This window comes from Chrysemys picta, chromosome 2 (assembly GCF_011386835.1).
Source record: "Chrysemys picta bellii isolate R12L10 chromosome 2, ASM1138683v2, whole genome shotgun sequence".
NCBI classification, from domain to species: Eukaryota; Metazoa; Chordata; order Testudines; family Emydidae; genus Chrysemys; species Chrysemys picta.
In genome coordinates this window covers 58,403,678-58,423,780 of record NC_088792.1, presented here as the reverse complement: position 1 = coordinate 58,423,780, position 20,103 = coordinate 58,403,678, and the positions used below count along the sequence as shown (strand labels likewise).

The 20,103-nt window shown below is 39.3% G+C and overlaps 1 protein-coding gene across 34 annotated transcripts in view; it reads left to right on the top strand.

The window, feature by feature from the left end:
- Positions 1 to 20,103, top strand: part of SNX13 (sorting nexin 13) — a 153,808-nt gene that overhangs the window by 14,296 nt on the left and 119,409 nt on the right. For 17 of the 34 annotated variants that reach the window (XM_065583221.1, XM_042856479.2, XM_042856462.2 and 14 more), the window contains exon 2: positions 17,370 to 17,465. The exons of the other annotated variants lie outside the window; for them this stretch is intronic. In XM_065583221.1, the coding sequence (XP_065439293.1) occupies positions 17,370 to 17,465 (96 nt within the window). The remainder of the gene's footprint in view (positions 1 to 17,369; positions 17,466 to 20,103) is intronic. 34 annotated transcript variants of the gene reach the window in all.

Genomic DNA, 20,103 nt, shown 5'->3' with positions numbered 1-20,103 from the left:
TTGCCACATGGCAACACCAAGTCCTGTATGGTTTGTGTTAATTAGCTGCATGTTTTTTATTGTGGTTGAAATGTAACCTCAATGCTACAGTTCAAATAACTGGACTAAATATAGGCCCCAAAGTTGTTGCTGTTTTTTGCATAATCATCATGTGTATATAGGCACTTAGGCACTATGCTAATATGAAATAGACAGTCCCTTTCCCCCAAAGAGCTGCAAACAACTGTTCCATTCAGATTGAGCCTTAATGGGGTTTTGCAGAGGTGTAGTGATCAATCCAGACAGAACACGTTATAGGATCAGGCCATAGTGATTAGGTTAGTAGTTGTCATACTTAAAGCAAGTGTATGCCATGGGTTGAGAAGAAAGAACAGTTTCTGATATGGAGAATTGTTGGGGATCATCAGGAGTTGCTTCATCTTGCCAATTGTGTATATGTAAACATGAGTTTTGTCAGATGACTTTTTTTTACTTCAGGAAACACGCCTAACTGCTGTTGGTATAGTGCTTTTTACATGTGTTCAATAGCTTGCTAGGGTTGATTCATAGTTAATAGTGAAAGTGATGGATAATACTGGATGATAATTCTGTTAAATGTTCTTTACGTCAATATTGGCTATGTCATTAGATTCTTAAAACACTTCTTTATTTTACGTCCACATGTTTATGGTTAACTGTAGATTTTTGCATCAGTGGGTAAGGAAGCTATACTCAAAATTTTTGCTTTCTAAGAGCATTTCTGAGCTTGTGACAATTTAATGACATTTAGGAAATGCTGCAGACAGGTTTGGCTTTTGCATTTTCCCATGATTATGGGAGTAAGGCTTTACTGGAGTATGTTTTAGGATAAGCTCTGATTATAATATATTTGTGGTCACAGTCATGAAAGTATTCTTTTAAATTCCATCCATTTCGGACTGTGCAGCATATCCCTCTAGTTTTAAGGAATGAGCTGTGCTAAAGATTTTTGCTGGTACCTTAAGGCCATTCCAGGTTAGCAAGGCCATTGTTTTTGCCGTAAAGAAATGAGCTTCAGCAGGAAGTTTGAAGTTGCTACACATCCTTTAGGATAGTCTGCATTTCCATGCTTCCTGTTGACTCTCTCAAACATGGATCGGCTGCAGAAAATGCTCAGAAGTTCATTATCAGACTTGTTGCAGATGACCCACTGGCTATGATATAGTGACTCAGACTTCTGTGTTGAATTAGTTTCTAGAAATCTTAAATGTAGGGCTGGAAAAGGGACCTTGAGAGATCCCTGAATCCAGCTCTTTGTGCTGAGGCAGGACCAAGTAAACCTGGACCATCCATGACCGGTGTTTGTCCAAACTATTATTAAAAACCTCCAATGATGGGGATTCCACAACCTCCCTTCGAAGTCTATTCCAGAGCTTAACTATCCTTATAGTTAGAAAATTTTCCTAATATCTAACCTAATGCAGATTAAGCCCATTACTACTGTACTTGTCCTATCTTCAGTGGAGAACAATTGTTGTTCATCCTCTGTGTAGCAGCCCTTGACATAGTTATTCATTGGAATGGGTTTCTTTTATACATATCTAAAATCAGTAGCTAAATACAGTGAGAAATAACAAACTATTATGTTTCATGTTGGTTGTCATGCTAATCCAGGTGTGAAATTTTGGCACATCAGCTCACCATTGGTATATTAAAATTAGCTAAGGCTGAACCCACTGTGAGAATAAGTACACTACCTTTATTATTGTGGAAGTGACTGCTACCACAACAGCACTGTTGGGAGCTGCATGATTCAATTGCAAGAAGGATGAAATCTCACAGCAGAAACCTCTCTTCAGATTTTGTTTTTGCTGATTGTTTTCTGTTTGTTTGTTTCAGATAGAAGGAGCATGATAGCTCTCCTCTTTCCCTCCCTCACCTTCTTTCAAGGCTCTGCATGGCTACCAAGCTTCCTCCAGCTGGGGGTTCCCTAAATAGCATAGCAGTACTGCTGCTTCAGTTCCCCAGGGTGTATGGATCATTAGCGATGCAAGATGTCCCACCTCTCACTCTAGAGACAGAATGAATTGACTGTACAGTGCTGACCCACAGAATATGGACTGCATTAGTTCCATACTGGTGGGTGCTTCCACTCTGCTGATGGAGAAGCATTTCTGTTTGTGCATCCAGGGCCGTCCCTAAGCATATGCAGCATACACGGCTGCGTAGGGCACTGGAAAATTTGGGGCACCATTCCCCTTGCTAGCCGTGGCTGGAATCCTCTCTTCTCTGTCCCGTCCCCCGTGCTGGCCCGGCAGGCTTCTCCCCAACCTCGCCCCCTTCCTCATTCGCTCCTCAGTCCCTTCCTGGACCCTGCCTACCTGCGCTGCTTGGTCTCTGGTGGGGACAGGGCCTGGCTGTGGACAGGACAGGAGGACCAAACTTCCACCTGAGTCAGTGGGGGGGCTGCGGGGAGTGAGGGAAGGGGGACTTAAAGTGACAATGTGCTCACTGTCTCTCATACTTCCGTAACTCACACACAGTCTCTCTCACACAGAGACTGGCTCTCACAGCCACATACATCCTGCCTCTCATGAGTCACAGTCCCCCAATACAGATTGTGTGTGTGTGACACAATCTCACACTCCCCAACACAAATTCTGTCACAGTCCCCCAACACAGTCTGTCTCTCTCTCACACGCACATGGTCTCTCTGGCTCTCTCACACATACACACGCTGTCACACACACACACTTGTGTTGTTGTTGTTGTTATTACTGCTTGGTATTTCCTGTCAAAATGCTCATGGTGAGCCAGGAATGGCTACGGGCTGGAGGAGGGCCATGGGCTCTGGCAAGATGCAGCCCCCATGTGACAGAGCAAAGCCTGCCTTGAGCCACTGCCGCAGCGTCTGCTGCGTACGAAGCTCGGTGTGTGTCAGCAATGGGGGGAGGTTTCTGGGGGTCTGCAGGGGTGGTGGCTTTGGCCGCTCAACTCACTGGGGGCCAGTGGTGCCGGCTGGAGACCGCCTTCAGTGGAGCATAGGGGCACCAGTTTAATAATATGGCGTAGGGCCGCATAAATCCTAGGGATGGCCCTGTGTGCATCTCTTGCCACCCCCCAGATGTTTTTGTTTCCTCTTGTTGTTTTTCCTTCGTCTTTCCTTTCCCTCACCCAGGAGTATGGCAGGAAAAGTTGCAGAGTGGAAATCTTTCACTCTGTTTAGTGAGTTTCCTTTAACACAGCAGGATGAGCAGAGTGGCAGAGTGAAGTATCTCTTTGAGTGTCCTAGCAGTTGCAGGAAATTTCCAGTTTGACTCTGCCACTACTTCAGGTTACTATGCCTGTAGAGCTCTGAGTGAAACTAACTAGAAACATTGCTGGGCAAGCACTGTGGTTGAGATTTTCAAAGATACTCTGTGAACTGGCTGTCCACACACATTTCCTTTAATTTTAAGGGCAACTGGATCCCATATACCTTAGGTAGCTTTGAAAATCTCAGTTTGTGTCCCTAAACAGATGCAGCATCACGGGCATAATGTTTGACTGCAGGTGGCATGGGAAAATGCAGTATTCATGATCTTTGCCTGAATCTAATCCTTGGGAGAGGTATAAGTCCCAGATCCTGTGAACACTTACACAGCATGAGTAATTCGTTCCACTGAGTTAACTGGGACTGCTCACCTGTGTAATGTTACTCATAAGCATGTTTGCAGCTTTGGGGCCCTTAATCTAGCCCTCTCATAAAGAAGAGGGGAGGTAGGAGTTCTGTTTGTTAGATAATATTGGTGCCTGGCAGTCTAGGAGCTGTGATAAGTTCTATTCATAAAGATGACCTTGTTGTCATTCTTCAACAATATGCCCAGTGTAACATTTGTTACTATTTGCTCAATTTTTTTTCAACCAGGAATTTTTGCTTGAGGCACAGGAAGTGGTAGGAGTTTCTTGCTTCAATATTAAGTGAATGTGCTACATTGATGCTTGTTATATGTTTAGGAAACATGATGTACATAAGTGGCACATACACTGCCACATTTGTAATTAAGTATTTAACTTCAGTAAAGTGAAGCTGACGACAGCTAGGAAACTAGATAAACTCTTAAAAGTAGGTGCATCCTATTGGTTAACATTAATGGGATTTTGTTATGATCCATGAGGGGAAAGTAGGATTCTTGATATAAATTTAAAATAAAAAAAATACACTGAATTAATACATATTTGGTGTTTTTGAGGAGGGGTACAAGGAAATGTTTGGTTACAAACAAACATGTGCATATCGTCAAGGCTCACTGGTATACTTCTTTAAGGAGAGAAATGTGTTGCAATCCAACATACTCTCTTCCTCTCTACTGTGCACTGCCCCCATCCCTTTAAAGTATATCCAAAGAAGACCTTGATTCACCAAGTTTCTTAAGCATGTGAGTAGTCCCATTAAAGTCAGTGGCACTACTGATTAAGAACCTTATTAATCAGAGCACAAGTCATTTTGGCAGAAGGAGAATGCTGCTGGAGGGCTGCTGTCAACATAAGTTCTTGCTGAACTATTTCAAGAGGTCAGTCAGAAGGATTTGGGAAGAAGGAATAAAAAATGCTTCTTTCTAGGAGACCATGATGGATACAATCAACATCTGTACCTAAACATGGGGTGGGTGAAGATAATAGACTACAATTGACATGTTACTTAATGTGTGCTTTATTTTTCTTTGAAATGTTGTGGGATTTTGGGATGTTTCCTCTAAAGTTTTCTTTACAGATTTTTACTTAAAATGTAGATATAACCAAAGAAATTTTCACTAGAAATTGAACATTTAAAAACTTGAAAGTGACTGCTCCCTTTGAATCGGTACATCTCTGAAACTCAGTCATTGTTGATGTTTTAACATACGTGGTGAAGCCACATCTTTTAGCTCTTGCAGTGGAGGGTGGTAGGGCAGTCTGAAATCAAAAGCAGTCTGTCTCTGGGCCTCCCACAGAGTGGGAGTTGGCTAAATATATAATCTGAACTTCAGAACTGAAGAGTGTGAGGATAGTTTACAAAGTTGCTTACAGGCCCTCTTACACTTAAAATAAAATAGCTTTTTAAAACTGTTTGCCTTTAAATTGATTTTTGCAGCATCTACTTAAAAATGGTATTACATACGCATAGCTAAGCAGCAAAATCGTTTAACAAGTCAGACAAGGACCTTTACTAATCCTGAAACTAAGAGGTATATTCCCTACCCCTCAGTTTTGAAGTCTTCCTGACTTGTCTTTATTTGTTGTTTTAAGATATATTTTGTGTTAGTGTTGTAGCTTCATTAACATACACTATTACTTCATTTCCCCACTTCGATGTCTTTTTTCATAGAATAAACAAAAAGTAATAAGTATAGAGCATTCTCTCAATAAATTTAACAAGTTCCCAGAGACAACTGGAATTCAGTAAATTTGTCTTTTGTATTTACATAGTACAATATTCTCCAGTTGAATATCATTATTCTGCAATTTTTTAATGTTTTTTTTTTCTTGGTGCCTTGTATTATTTCTCGTCCTATGCATATAGCATGTGTGCTGGTTGCAACTATGACAGAGTTAATGACAGAGATTTCAGACATCATTAAAACTTAGTGTGTGATGTTAGTCCATTGGTAATATTAAAGTAAATATTCTAATAAGATTTAATATTTAAAAGGGCTGTATCCTAAGGCATGTTGTAGAATGATGACCACAGAGGGTTGAAGTCTTCATTCTACAACATGGACCTCAAAAGCCTCTTTCTGGAGCTTAATTACCTGGTACTTGAGTTTTTTTTAATATCTGACCTAAATTTCCCTTGCTGCAGATTAAGTGCATTACTACTTGTACTTCTTTCAGTGGACATGAAGAACAATTGATCAGCATCCTCTTTATAACAGCCTTTAACAAATTTGAGAAAAGACGACTGAGGGGGGACCTGATTAAGTCTTCAAGACTTAACATGCACAGCATTTTTAACCTTTCCTTATAGGTCAGATTTTCTAAACCTTTTATCATTTTTGTTGCTCTTCTCTGGACTCTTCAGTTTGTCCACATCTTTCCTAAAATGTGGTGCCTGGAACTGGACACAGTACTCTAGCTGAGGCCTCACCAATGCTGAGTAGAGCTACCCCCCATGTCTTACAGATGATACTCCTCTTAATATACCCCAGAATGAGATTAGCCCTTTTCTCAGCTACATCACATTGATTCATATTCAATTTGTGATTCACTATAACCCCCTGATCCTTTTCAGCAGTACTACCACCTAGCTAGTTATTCCCCATTTTGTAGTTGTGTGTTTTTTTTTTTTTTTCCTTCCTAAGTGAAGTATTTTGCACTTGTCTTTGTTGATTTCATCTTGTTGAAGACAAGTGCACAGTACATCATTTAGGAAGGAAAAGTCAAATACACAACTATGAAATGCTTTTTCTCTCTGGGTTGTGAATGACTAGTATAAATAGAAAACTGGACTAGGTAATGGGCTACAGAGGGTAAAGAGTGAAAATGACAGTACACAAAGTGGTGTCATATGGACATGGTAATCTTTGAAGAAATAGGTATTTTTCTTTACTCTCTCAGCTACAGGAATCTTATGTAGTATTTTTAGCAATAGCTATAAAATCTCACTTAATTTGTTTTAGTTAACTGCATCCCTTTAAATTCATGTGAGGAAGGTCATGGCTTTGTTTGTTTCTGGGCATCCTTTGTCTTTTAGTTGTGGGTACTCTGAATTTCCATTTGACTTAAATGAATACGTGTTATTTGGCTTGGTGTTTATTAAATATATTTTTAAGCCTTCCCCTTTGTTGGTTTATTACCCTCCGTAAACAGTGCTGTATAAACTTTTACTGTAAACTGTTGAACTTTCAATGAACTTTTAGGGGGGAAAAGGAAAATAAAAAAATGTTGCAAACAAAGTCCCCACAGTGAGACAGGATTCTTAGTATTAAAAGTGACCATACAGATGCTACCTGGTACTTAGTTTTCCATAGTGTGATAATCTGGACAATTTTTGTTTGAATTTAAGACACTGAATACTTAGTTATGTTTGACTTGGATTCTATAAATTTCGTTCGGGAGGAAAACCTCTTGTCTGCTGTAGTAGGATCTGATCCTACAAACATTTATTATCAACCACAATGTTTACTTGTGTCAGTTTCACTGGGTATGTCAAGATATACAGTTGGGCAGTGCTTTTTTTAAAAAAAAAATTGATTTAGCTAACATGACTTGAATCCCTTAACATGTAGGCTGCAACTTGACCAAATAACACCATTGCAAAGGTGTTAAACTATGTCTATCCTAAGTGTTAAGGGTTGTTTCAAAGACATGCTGGCTAACATGATTAGACAATGGCATTGAAGCACTTTACTCTGCAAAGTAAGTGTTTGTAGGACTCGACCCTTGTTCATCTATGTAGTGGAACACACAATTATTTGAACTGTTAAAACATAGCATCTAATATCCTATCATAGAACTATTATACCTTGAATGTATTTTCGTAGGTGAATGAACTCGAAGATATTTTTTAGATGTGAAGTCTGCAGTTACCACAACTAAGCACTAGTTAAGTCTGCTATACAGGTGGATGTGATAATGAATGAATACCTCAATAATTCAGTTTTCATTTGACAGTTATGTTGCAATTCTGTTAATTGCTTCTTGCAGTAACAAACAAATTGGATACTAAAGAAATAAAACAGGACTTTCACATAACGTAGTATAAAGTTAACCAGTAATTAAAACCAAGACACTGGCTAAAGGAATAGACGTAATTCATGAATAAACTTTTTGCAGCTTACCATCTTAAAACCTAAAGATATTGTAGTAGCAGCATTTGCATGGGGGGCTCTGTTCACATCCACAATAATGTTTTCTGGCCATAAGAAACTGTAGATCTGGCTTTAGATTTTGATGATTTGTCAATCTAATATTTAAAAGAGAAGCCTCTTATAAACAGTTTGAGAGTTGTATGTTAAAAGAATCTTAATCACAAACCAACAAGTTAATTGAGAGAGAATGAAATGTCTTATATTTTAACATTTTCTCAAATTTATGTAAAATTTTATTTGAATAAATAATCACTGAATTAAACATGACGAGGTATTCTGGAGCATTGTATCTTCATATATGATAAAAAAGAGGCAATGCACTTCTCTTGTGCTATATGCAATTTTCAAATTTACATAATTTTACTAAGAATGGAAACTTCATACTACTTCAGTGTCCCTGTAAACTTCCTTGTCACAATTTACTGTCTGACTTTGTGGGACTGTCACTTTCTAAGATTTTAGGAGTTTTGTAAAGAAAATGTCATGTCAACTTAATTAACATTTTTTTTAAAAAATGGGAAATTTTGTATTGTAAAGTCTTAAGAGGATGAAAACATTAAATACTATTCTCGCTGGCTTGCTTGACTGGCATACAGGTGGTTGTGGGGGATGTTTCCATAGCATAGATTGTAACTATCTGTGAAACGCATCAAAACCAAACAATCCTATCTTAACATCAGGTACAAGAGAAGCACAGGTGTGTGTGTGGGGAGAAATCAGTGCCTGGTATTCTAAATAGCGAAGCTGTAACTGGCTGCAAAGAACTGGAGTACTTGCAGATGTGGAGAAAAACACTGGGTTATACTGGGTTAAAATTCTAAATTTGCAACTCTATGGCCTAGAAGCCTAATTTTACTTTAAATGATATTTAAAATTCTACAGAAACAGGTGGCTTAGGCTTTATGCTCATCAGTAGTGAATGGGGATTGGTAAGCCCCGGTGGAGGATTTTTCTTTTTCTTTTTTAAGTTTAAAGAGAGATTGTCATCTCTTTATGATCCAAAGGAAAGAAAGCTATAGCAAAATAATCATTGGAAATACCACTTATTCCTTGGACAATACAGCCCTCAATACATTGTGTGTCCTTTGAGGCATGTAAAGTGTATATTGTTGGCATAGATTAAACTATTGACTGTGCCTACCATTATGTAGAAATAAGATAAAATTATTCGTACCTGGGAATTTATGTAACAACTTGCATATAGTAGCTAAGACTGTTTACCTTCTTAAAAGCAATAGAAGTCATCTGTACTAGCTACACTGTTGCTAGCAGGTAGCGTACACTGTTGAGGCAATTTATAAATCATCATATCACTGTCAGTGTATAGCAGTATAGGATATTTTAGATGAAATAAGTACATCGTTGTTGATTTGGTAAACAGCATGTTAGATATCAATAAGAGGACTAGATTTTCACTTTTGTAGTGCAGCTTGTCAACTTTTACCGAATCATCTGGGTTGGCCTGTTCAAATAGCAGTTAAGTCAAGTCTCCCCCTCCCTGGTCACCTGCTTCTTTATCACCATTTCAATAGTTGTGCTGGAAACTCTGATAAAATCTGGCTCACGCTGTGAGAAAGCAAAGCATCAAGGTTGTTGCATTGGAGTTAGGCAGCTTGTGTGCCGTGCCAACATAAGAAATATTTTTTCCATATTCTTATGGCTTTGTAAATTTTTCTTTCTAAAGGAGAGAGATACAGTCTGTAAACTTAGAAAAATTCAAGTTTAAGGAGACGTGCCAACCATCAGTCTCCATCCCCCAGGAATTGGCCATATGCTGTACCCAACTGGTATCCATATATCTAATAACTTGTCAGGGAGAGTGTGGAGTGACAGGGCAGTATGCTGTAGAAATGGGTTCAGGGAGCAGGTAGCTATTGCTACTAAGCAGAATGGTAAGTGAGATGTGTAGTGCACGTGTGTTATAGAGGAATGAGCTAGTTTGCTATTGGCATTCCATCCTCAGGGCACATTAACACAAACGTAACCAACATTCGTTTTACAATGCCACTTTTAATCTTCAAGAAGTACAGCTACTAAATTATGAAGAAAAGTTTGTTACAGTTGTAAGTCATCTTGTATGATTGCTGGTGCTGCTATAGTTCTGACTGAGTTTAGCACTCAAGTTTTAAACCTGGTAGAATACAAATAGTCTACTACAGGGGTCGGCAACCTTTCAGAAGTGGTGTGCCGAGTCTTCATTTATTCACTCTGATTTAAGGTTTCATGTGCCAGTAATACATATTAATGTTTTTAGAAGGTCTCTTTCTATAAGTCTATAATATATAACTAAACTATTGTTGTATGTAAAGTACATTAGGTTTTTAAAATGTTTAAGAAGCTTCATTTAAAATTAAATTAAAATGCAGAACCCCCCGGACCGGTGGCCAGGACCCGTGCAGTGTGAGTGTCACTGAAAATCAGCTCGTGTGCCGCCTTCAGCACGCGTGCCATAGGTTGCCTACCCCTGGTCTACTAGAAATGATTCTTGTAAACGAAGGCTGACCTAATGAATTGGTGCTGCATTGAATATTGGAAGCTGGAGGAAGTTTAAGTGGCTCAGACTGTCGGGACTGACTAAGAAAATATAGGTGAAATAAACTATTAAGTAATTAATACAGAATTGCAATATTATTGCAACATGAAAGCAGTAGCGTTTCAAACATATAGTTGCTTTTTAAGCAGAACAAAGCTTAAGGTTGGCAAATGTGGCTTTTTTGTGTTTTTGTTGTAGGAAATGTAGAAATAGCCTTAGTATTATACTTACTTGAGAGTTTTATGTTTTGGGAATTCTATTTCAGTGCAGAACCCGAAATAGATGTAATCTGTTTATCCAAAGGCCAAATACAGGATAGTTCAGGTTAGGGTGACCAGATATCCCGATTTAATAGGGACAGTCCCGATTTTTGGGTCTTTTTCTTATATTGGCTCCTATTACCCCCCTACCCCCGTCCCAATTTTTCACACTTGCTATCTGGTCACCCTAGTTCAGGTACAGTACAAGTTTATTCCATTGATGTGAACTCTTCCTTGAGGTGGAAGGATCACTATGTTATCCCACGCTGAGTAGGTGGGTAAACTTTCCCCATGCTAGTGTGGTTCAAAATACTTTCTCTTTATACCCCCATTAATTTTACTTATTTTCTTCCTGTTTTCATCGTTCTGATTTAAATCACCAAATGGAAAGTCTTGATTTAAATCAATTTTAATAAACTTTTCCATTTGTACTTCAGTTAAAGAGGTGCATTCTCAGTGGCTGTAACATTGGTTTACAACTAAACAGAGCCTTTACACTATATTGGTTATCTTTTTGCTCCCTACGAGGGTACGACTATAACTATATACATTTATTTAAGCAATTATATAGTTTAATATTTTCAGACTTATATTAATTGTACATTTTAGTATGTTAGAAAATGGTGAATGATATATTGCTTACTTATTGATTAAATTTTGCTCATGATTTGTGTCAAGCTACATTAGGATGGTAACTGGTATTGAATTAAATGCATACAATAGCATGCAAAATTTATTTTTATTAAACAAAACAACCTTAAACGTTTTGGATATATATATATATATATTTTCTGATCAAAACGTGTTTCTCATTTATAACTAAATATTTATTAAACAGCGGGAAAAACTGTAGACAGCGAATTAAACTGATTTCAGGTCAGCCTGGGAAAACTTTAAAATATGCCTACGTTAAAGTGACTGGAGCTTAAGTCCCTGCTTGCCAAAGTCTTTTGAAAATGAGACTGTCACCTAAGTTACTTAGGCTGTCCTTCAGTCTTTGAAAACTAGTAGAACTCATCCCCTCCCTTTGCATTTTTATTCCCAGATTGGAAGGGAGAGACAAGTATTCCTGCTTTTTCAACACCCAGTTGATTTCTCAACATTGAGTGAATTAGTTCAAATGAAAAAAATAATCCTTTTGTGTCTACAGAAGAGGTTACTGCTTTCAAAAGCTGGTTTAGTACTTCAACAAACTCTGGTTCCAGGTGCTTAGCTAGTGACTTCCACCAGTTAGGTGGTATGACTTTCTTTTAAAACATCAGCAAACATGTTCCTCTTGAATGGTTCATTTCCAGCCCTGAGAGTTGTTATAATTAGCATGGTTGAAGGGTGATTATTAGATGCTCATGTGCAACAGCAGCATCTTCAGCTGCTAAGCATCTACCTTGGTACTTTGCGTTGAGAATATTGGCATGAAAGTAAGGTGCAGTATAGTACTTGATCCACCTGCTTCTTTACCACCTTCAATTTAACTTTATTGTTGGGTATTCCTTGGAATGTCTCTTGAAGTTCTTTCCAAATTTCATCAAAAATACTGTAGCAGCAAGCTTTCTGCAGTTTGTCCAAGTATATGGAAATAGATTTTAGTATATTCACTATATCTTCTGCATTTTTCTTGATCCAATGTTGACTACTTTGGCTTTGACAGTTTCATATATTTTGTCATGATTTCTTCACAAATTGTCATCAGAATAGGCCACTTTTTAATAAACAGCTCAAAACAGTCAACCACTGAATTCCATTATACATCTTTGGGAGAATTAGTTTCTTCCTGTTCTCTTCAGTGAAGCTGAAGCAAAGTGGTTGTTAAAGTATTTTCCAATTTCAACAACATTTTCCCTTTATTTTTGGAGTTGTACTTAATCCTTTGGCTAAATGAGCACTGCAACCGTTTGTTATTAGTTTCAGGTTCCCTTCGTTATCTTCTTCTAGATTTCTTCTTATCTTTGCTACATTTGCAGCATTTTGTGTGACAAAGCTAAGTGCTTGAAACTTGAATTTTTGTTCAGTTTGTTATAATTTTTACTGCTAAACTCAGTTTTATAGGGAAAATAATAAATCATAAAGATTATCTAAATCTATTTTAAACCTGATGTTTAGCAACATACCAAACAGCTTGGGGGAAAAAAAAACTTTTAAAAAATGTTACAATTCATAAATAGCTAATAACGCTTTATTTTTAAACAGGAAGTCTTCACCTAGCATGTTTGATTATACACCTCTACCTCGATATAACGCTGTCCTCGGGAGCCAAAAAATCTTATTGCGTTATAGGTGAAACCGCGTTATATTGAACTTGCTTTGATCCACCGGAGTGCGCAGCCCCGCTCCCCCGGAGCACTGCTTTACCGCGTTATATCCGAATGTGTGTTCTATCGGCTCACGTTATGTTGAGGGAGCGGTGTATTAAGCAATAAAAAATAATTTCAGAAATCCAGCAATAATAGTAAAAATAAGTTTACTAACCAGTTGATCCAGATTGTTCAGACACGTCGTCGTCATCATCATCTTCAAAGTTATTGCCTTCTAAAGAGCATTTTTCATAATATTGTTTCATTCTGACAACCAGGCTTGCATCTCTTTGTTGCACTGGTTAAATTTGGCACACATTCCCTTTTTACCCAGAGGTACATGAATTTCTTGAAAATATCCCAGATTGGATCTTTTTTATGACCTGCAGCCATGGCAGTTTTTTCCCACCAGTTCCCAGGTGTTGAAATCAACACTAAAGGTTGGACTCTGAAGAATAGGCCAGTTTTCCTACAGTGTCCTGCTTTGACATCAGTGTTGCTCATTTCTGGTTTCACACTCTGCTCTTTCTCCCTTATTATATAACTCCACCTAACCTCACCTCCAGAAAAACAAAAAAGCTAACAGCAATCCAAGACTTCTGCTTGTGTAATTCTCATGCCTTTTGCACTGCAGTATTTTATTTGTTTAGAGACAGAGAGGGGAGGCAGTTGAGAAATTAATGGGTTTCTGTTTGTTTGTATCTCTGCAAGGAGACAAAGCAAGGCCATTTCCTTAAGTGCCCAGAACCGTCCAGAAGCAAGTGCTTATAGTTACAGGGCAGATCGGTGTTTTTCCATGAGTTGGCGTTTACATTTCCATGCTGGGTGGAATCAAAAATATTCATCATTTGGGATGATCAGAGCTCAGGTAGGGAAACGATGTAAAGTAGGAATATGAGACTACCCAGATGAGATACATGATGGTGTCTCCTGGAGTCAGAGACTGGGCCCCGATGTCTGTCATGACTAAGGCTACATTTAGTCACAGGTATTTTTAGTAAAAGTCATGGTCAGGTCACTGGCAGTAAACAAAATTCACAGGCCCATGATTTATTTTTACTAAAAATAGCCATGACTAAAATGGGGGGGGGGGGGGGAGACTTGGGGCGCGCCACGGGTGCTGGGGCGGGCTCCATACCTAGCTCCTGGGAAGCGGAGGCCCTAGCTCCATGTGCTGCCTCTGCTCTGCCCGAAGCCCCAGTTCTGCAGCTCCCATTGGCTGGGAACTGCGGCCAGTGGGAGCTGCGGAAGCGGTGCTTGGCTGCTGGCAGAGGCAGCAGGTGGAGCTAGGGGAGCTGAAGGAGAGGAGTGCCCCCCCCCAGGTAAGTAGTTGCCCAAGCCCTGAGCCCCCCATCCCCGTAAACTCCTGCTGCTGGGGGCTGGGGGGGATCCTGAGACTGCCCCAGCAGTAGCCAGTGTAACTGACCCAGGGGATTTCTCGAGCTTCTAAGGCGGCTCTTGGGCCAGCTGCACAGGGCTCCTGCAGAAGTCATGGAGGTCATGGAATCAGTAGCACAGCCCCTGGATTTCCCACAGGATCATGTCCTTAATACAATACATGACCTGTTGTGCCATATTTATAAAGCTTGACTTCAAAAGTTAGGTGGCTTTCTTTATCTAGAAAAGTAGCCTCTCTAATTCAGTTTTTGATAGAGGCTCATGAAGTCAGCATATTTATTTTTTTATGTAAATGTTTTAAGAGATTATAATAAGTTTAAGCCTTAACATATTTTGTACTAAAATCAGGTTTCGTTTTAAATGAATCTATATTTGAAAAGAAAAACATAATTTAAATAACAATCAAAAATTTAATTTGAATTAAAAAAAAGATTTTTAAAAAAATTGTCAGGTTTTTTTTATCCAACCTTTTTACATTTAGGTTAGTTTTTTAACAACCGGTGCTATGAAACTGGAAAATACCATTTTTGAATGGGTTACGAGTTGGTCTTCTATGCTCAAATTCAGGGAAGCATTTGGGCAAGTGCTTAACTTTGAACATATGCTTATATCCCATTGTTTTCAGTGGGATTTGGCATATCTTCAAGCTCTTTTGTAAATAAGGATGTTTTCCTGAATCAGGGACATAGTGCAGTTTGTGATCAGACAAGAGATTTTTTTCAATTGGAACATGAATAACTATTCTGCTGATATAAGGCATAACAAAATCCAAGATCTCTTTCCCATACTGTTGGTTCTGCAGTGCTAATATCAATAAATATCTTATTTATTAGAAAATAAAGTTAATATGGATCAAAATACTTACCCTCCATATGCAAGGAATAGTTGCTTTAAGTGAAAAGGTGCCATTTTTACATAGTTTCTCTTACTGAGGAGGATGTATGTGTCAGAACAAAGTTTGACTCTTAGATCCTAGGTAGAATTGACAATAAAAGAGGGGAGGGAGTTTTTTTTCCTACAAGCTAATAAAATTGATATGGAAATTATTTAATATTTTTGATACTACCCACCAATGTGTTAGATCCTTTCGGAACAGAAAAGAGACATTCTTTGTCCTGAAGAGCTTGCCATCTAAAGCTATTAGGATAGTAAACACAGAACCCAATTTCACTACTTTTAGTCTCTTGTCAGATTATAATGGATTTAAAAGGATCTGTGAAAATAGATGGGTCTAATTTATTTTATAATCTTGATACTTCTACTGAAAAAATCAGTGTTTAAAGGGACACAGTCAAATCCGTGCCATTACTATCTGAAACACTTTTCCTACTGTTGTAACACCTAAAATGATTGTAACTTGAAAGATCAAAGGGAATTAATTGTGTCTCCTTTACCTGATGTCACTTCGGGTATGTCTTCACTACTGGCCAGATCGTCGGGCAGCGATCGATCCAGCAGGGATCGATTTATCACGTCTAGTCTAGACACGATAAATCGATCCCTGAGCACGCGCCTGTTGACTCCTGTACTCCAGCTCGGCGAGAGGCGCAGGCAGAGTCAATGGGGGAGTGGCAGCAGTCGACTCACCGCGGTGAAGACACTACGGTAAGTCAATCTAAGTATGTCGACTTCAGCTATGTTATTCACGTAGCTGAAGTTGAGTAACTTAGATTGATTCTCTCCCCCCCCCCCCCCCCCCACCCCCCAGTGTAGACCAGGCCTCCCCCCAACCCCACCCCCCAGTTTCCTTTGCAATATGAAAAATGTAACGAGAGAATTGGGTTATTGTTCATGCCTTGCTGTAATTTTTCATAGCCTTATAGCTTCTTAGGATGAGAATGGATCACGGAAGTGACTTTTAAAAAGACAAACTGTTAAATCTTGATAGTTGTGTTATATTACTACAGATTAGCATAGTGACTACTCTCTTTATGCTATTAGGAAGATGGGAATAAGTAAATTGCAGAGCTGTGACTTTGCAAAGCTCCACCTGACATCATTTTCATTTTGTTGGCAAGATCTTAAATCATCTAGGTGTAAAGACTTCAGCAGTTTATTTCTTGTGTTATGATTGTTGTGCCTCACTGTTTTTTATTAAAGTTATATGCTGTGTGAATCAGAGTTCTAGTTCCACCTACAGCATTCCAGATTCTAGTTGTCATGCTAGCTGAAGTACCGTAGTTTGAATCCCAAAATAATTGTCTTAATCACTAAAATGACCTCTACCCTAATTATATAAAGATATATGTATACATGAACAAATTTCAATTGTCCTCAGAACTGGAAAATAAAACTTAAAAGGCAGATGTGTTTAAATATTTAATTCCAAACTCAAGTGTATAGGTTAGTTATCATACAATGTCTGATACCTACTGTATATGCTATAATTTACCCATCCATTGACAGTTTTCTATCACTCCAGCAGTGATGCTAAATATATTAAGCAAAGTTTAGCACTGTATTTCTTATTTAAAAACTAATATACTGATTTGATAATTCTTTGTGTAAACTGAGTAGTTTTGTAATTGCTCTATAGTAGCTACTCATAAACTACACTAAATAAAACTATTGTCTAAATGGAATTTAATTTAAATATTATAATAGAGCTGATTATACAAAATAAATGAACGTCATATAGGTGTTTCAAAGAAACACCCTTGCTGCCACCACTCTGTAGTGAGTAGATACGTCCTTCCTGCACTCTCTCACAACTCCACTGCACGGAAAGGAGAACTATCTATGTGAATCAGTCTGTTTCTTGTTGGTGGCAGGACAAGTCTTGGGTTACCACAACTGTAATATTGTGGGAGTAACCCATTCTTGAAGTCTTGTAGTTCAGGTAAATGATTCTGGAACTGAGTCTTTATGCCAACTTCCTTTAGATTTTTGTTTCCCTTTATTAAAAAAAACAGCAACTTAGAGATGCTGTCAACAAAATTCATGCTTCTGGCAGAAAGATATATATATATTTTTACTCTTTATTATGAGTAATGCCTATATTATTAAAATGACAATATCAGGGATTTTCTTTTCCCCTTTCCCTGTACATCTGACAGTTCTTTCCTTGTAAGTAGTTTCACTTCCTCATTTCCTATTTTAGTATGAAGATGGCCATCTCAAACTGCTGTATGGGCACCTAGTTGCCTACTCTCCCTTTGGCAATGCAAGAGTATGGAACAGTCACAGAAACATGGACGTTAGTAATATTTCAAAATTTTGATAGCTGCCATTTTGTGTGTTAAAAAAATTGTTTTATAATGCCCAAACATGTGCTGGGTGTTTTAGAAATATAACAGATGGGGAAGGGATGCCATCATACAAGCAAATAACTGAAATAAGTCCACGATTTGTGTAGTTTTTTTCTTTTCCCCCCACATCCTGTCCCTCAAGCCCCTGACCTTTGATTCAATCTTATATTTGTCCTGCAATCCTTGATCGCTTGTTCATTACTTGCTTCCTAATCCTCATGCCCATCACTCTCCACTGACTTATTGTAGCAAAAGAAACTTTAACTCAGTATTGCCAACAACAAAAGATTAAAAAAAAAAGTCAGATCCCTCAAAAATCACAAAACGCTTTTAAAAGGCTTTAAATCATGTTTTTGGTTTGATTATTTTTTTAAAATTCCTTCTACTCACCCCCAACATGTAGGAGACAGCTAGTCTTGTCAACTGTCACAAATTTATCGATTACAAAATGTGATTTTTGGTCCCTGTTGCAGGATCCTCATTAGTAATACATAGAGGCATCCAGTCCCTCATAAGCATTACATCTTTGAGACTTGCTGTTTGGAAAAGCAAGTTTATTAAATCACAATCTGAACTTCTTGGAGCTTACAAACGCAGAATCTTCCATTCTCTGGACATAGGCAAAATGTCTCTCACAGTGCTTTGCATCTCAGTTATGCTCTAGAATAGTGCCACACCCTATTCTTAAAAGGATAGCTCCAATTAACTAAAACACAAATAGTAAAAATACAACAGTAATATGAGTAGTATCACAACATTCAATTTCATTACTAAATACATTTTGCAATATGAAATAATTCCAGCAACTACTGTGGGGTTTTTACATTAACTTTTTATATGATATGTATATTTTTCCCACTCCCACGTGGTGGATGGTCAGCAGAGTTTGAACACCGAGCTGTCAGATCCACAGCACAAACCTCTTTCCAACAGTTACTCTTTTAGCTGATGTGGAAGTAAGCATACTACTGGTCTTTATGTGGACTAGAGCTTAACAAGGAGACATGTTTTGCCAGTGGGTTAAATGTGTTTGCAACAATTTTTTGGCAAATAGTAAATACACTGAAAAATGCATTTAGTTTCAGTCAAAAAAAAAAAAGTTCAAGAGTCTGTTCAAAATGAGCTGGATTCTTTTTTGGATTTTTTTTGGTTCAGCTACAAAACCAAAAAATTAATTATTCACTCAACTGTATTTGTGACACAGCAGTATACTCTGTGTAAGGCAGGGGCGGGCAAACTTTTTGGCCTGAGGGCCACATTGGGTTTTGAAAATTGTATGGAGGGCAGGCTGTGCCTCCCCAAACAGCCAGGCATGGCCTGGCCCTGCCCTCTATCCAACACCCCCTGCTTCTCGCCCCCCTACGCCCCCCCGATCTCCTGCCCCATCCAACCCCCCAGTTCCCTGACTGCCCCCCTGACCTCTGCCCCATCAAACCTCCCCTTCTCCCTGTCCCCTGACTGCCCCCAGAGCCCTTGCCCCTGACTGCCCCCTGCCCCCATTCAACCCCTGTTCGCCACCCTCTGACCGCCCTGACCACTATCCAGACCCGCGCCCCTTGACCACCCAGGCCGGGCTCTGCAGTTGCGCTGCCCCAGGAGATCACGGCCCCGCCACCCAGAGCATTGCGCTGGTGGCGCAGTGAGCTGAGGCTGTGGGGAGTGGGGAACAGTGGGGGAGGGGCCGGGGGCTAGCCTCCTGGGCCAGGAGCTCAGGGGCTGGGCAGGAGGAGCCTGCGGGCCATAGTTTGTCCACCTCTGGTGTAAGGCATTGTGAGTCTCAAACTCGAGCCTGCAACAAACACCTCCACTCTGCCATCCATTAGCAGCAGTAGCCAACTCTTGCTCCATTACCCACGACCTGCTGTGGACACAGTCTACGGGAAGTTCCTCCTCAAGGGGTCTGACAGACAGTAAGTAACCTCATGGCTCCTGATTGGCTCCCCGCCCTATATAAACCCAAAGGGTGTTCCAGGAAGAGTCTAGTCAACAGCGTAAGTGTCCTGTAGTTGCCATATCCATTCCTGCTTTCTGCTCTTGAACTCTGGGCTCTGACCTAAGTTTGATTTGGACCTCTGTTTCTAACTTGGACTCTGATCCTTGGTATTGATCCCAGGTTGGAACATGACTACAAACTTTTCTGCTACGCTTGGCCTTAGGTTTCACCCTGCTTTGACTCTTGGTCCCAACTGCCCGTGTCAGGATCCTGACACTCTGGGTGTCAGGATTCTTGGTCTTTTTTACTTGGGTCTAAGAGTAGTGTGTGGTGTTAGTAGCTAGGCAACATAGCTAATATATCTATGCTCCTGTGAAAGTTGTCTGTGGGGATCGGGATATAAAAGTATGAAACTGTTCCACCTGAGTGTCATGAAATAATGTGAAGGCTGAAACTTTTGCAGTCTTCCCAAGACCAGTTGCAGTAGGGTCCAAAATCACATTATTTGTGAGGTGGCAACATTGTTAACTGCTTGGCTCATTTTGAATATGGCAGACTCCCTATCCACTTACCTTTCTTTCCACACCTTCCAAGCAAGCCTGTCTCTACCCTCAGAATCTGGAACTAGTGGAATTTGAGAGCTGGAACAAATA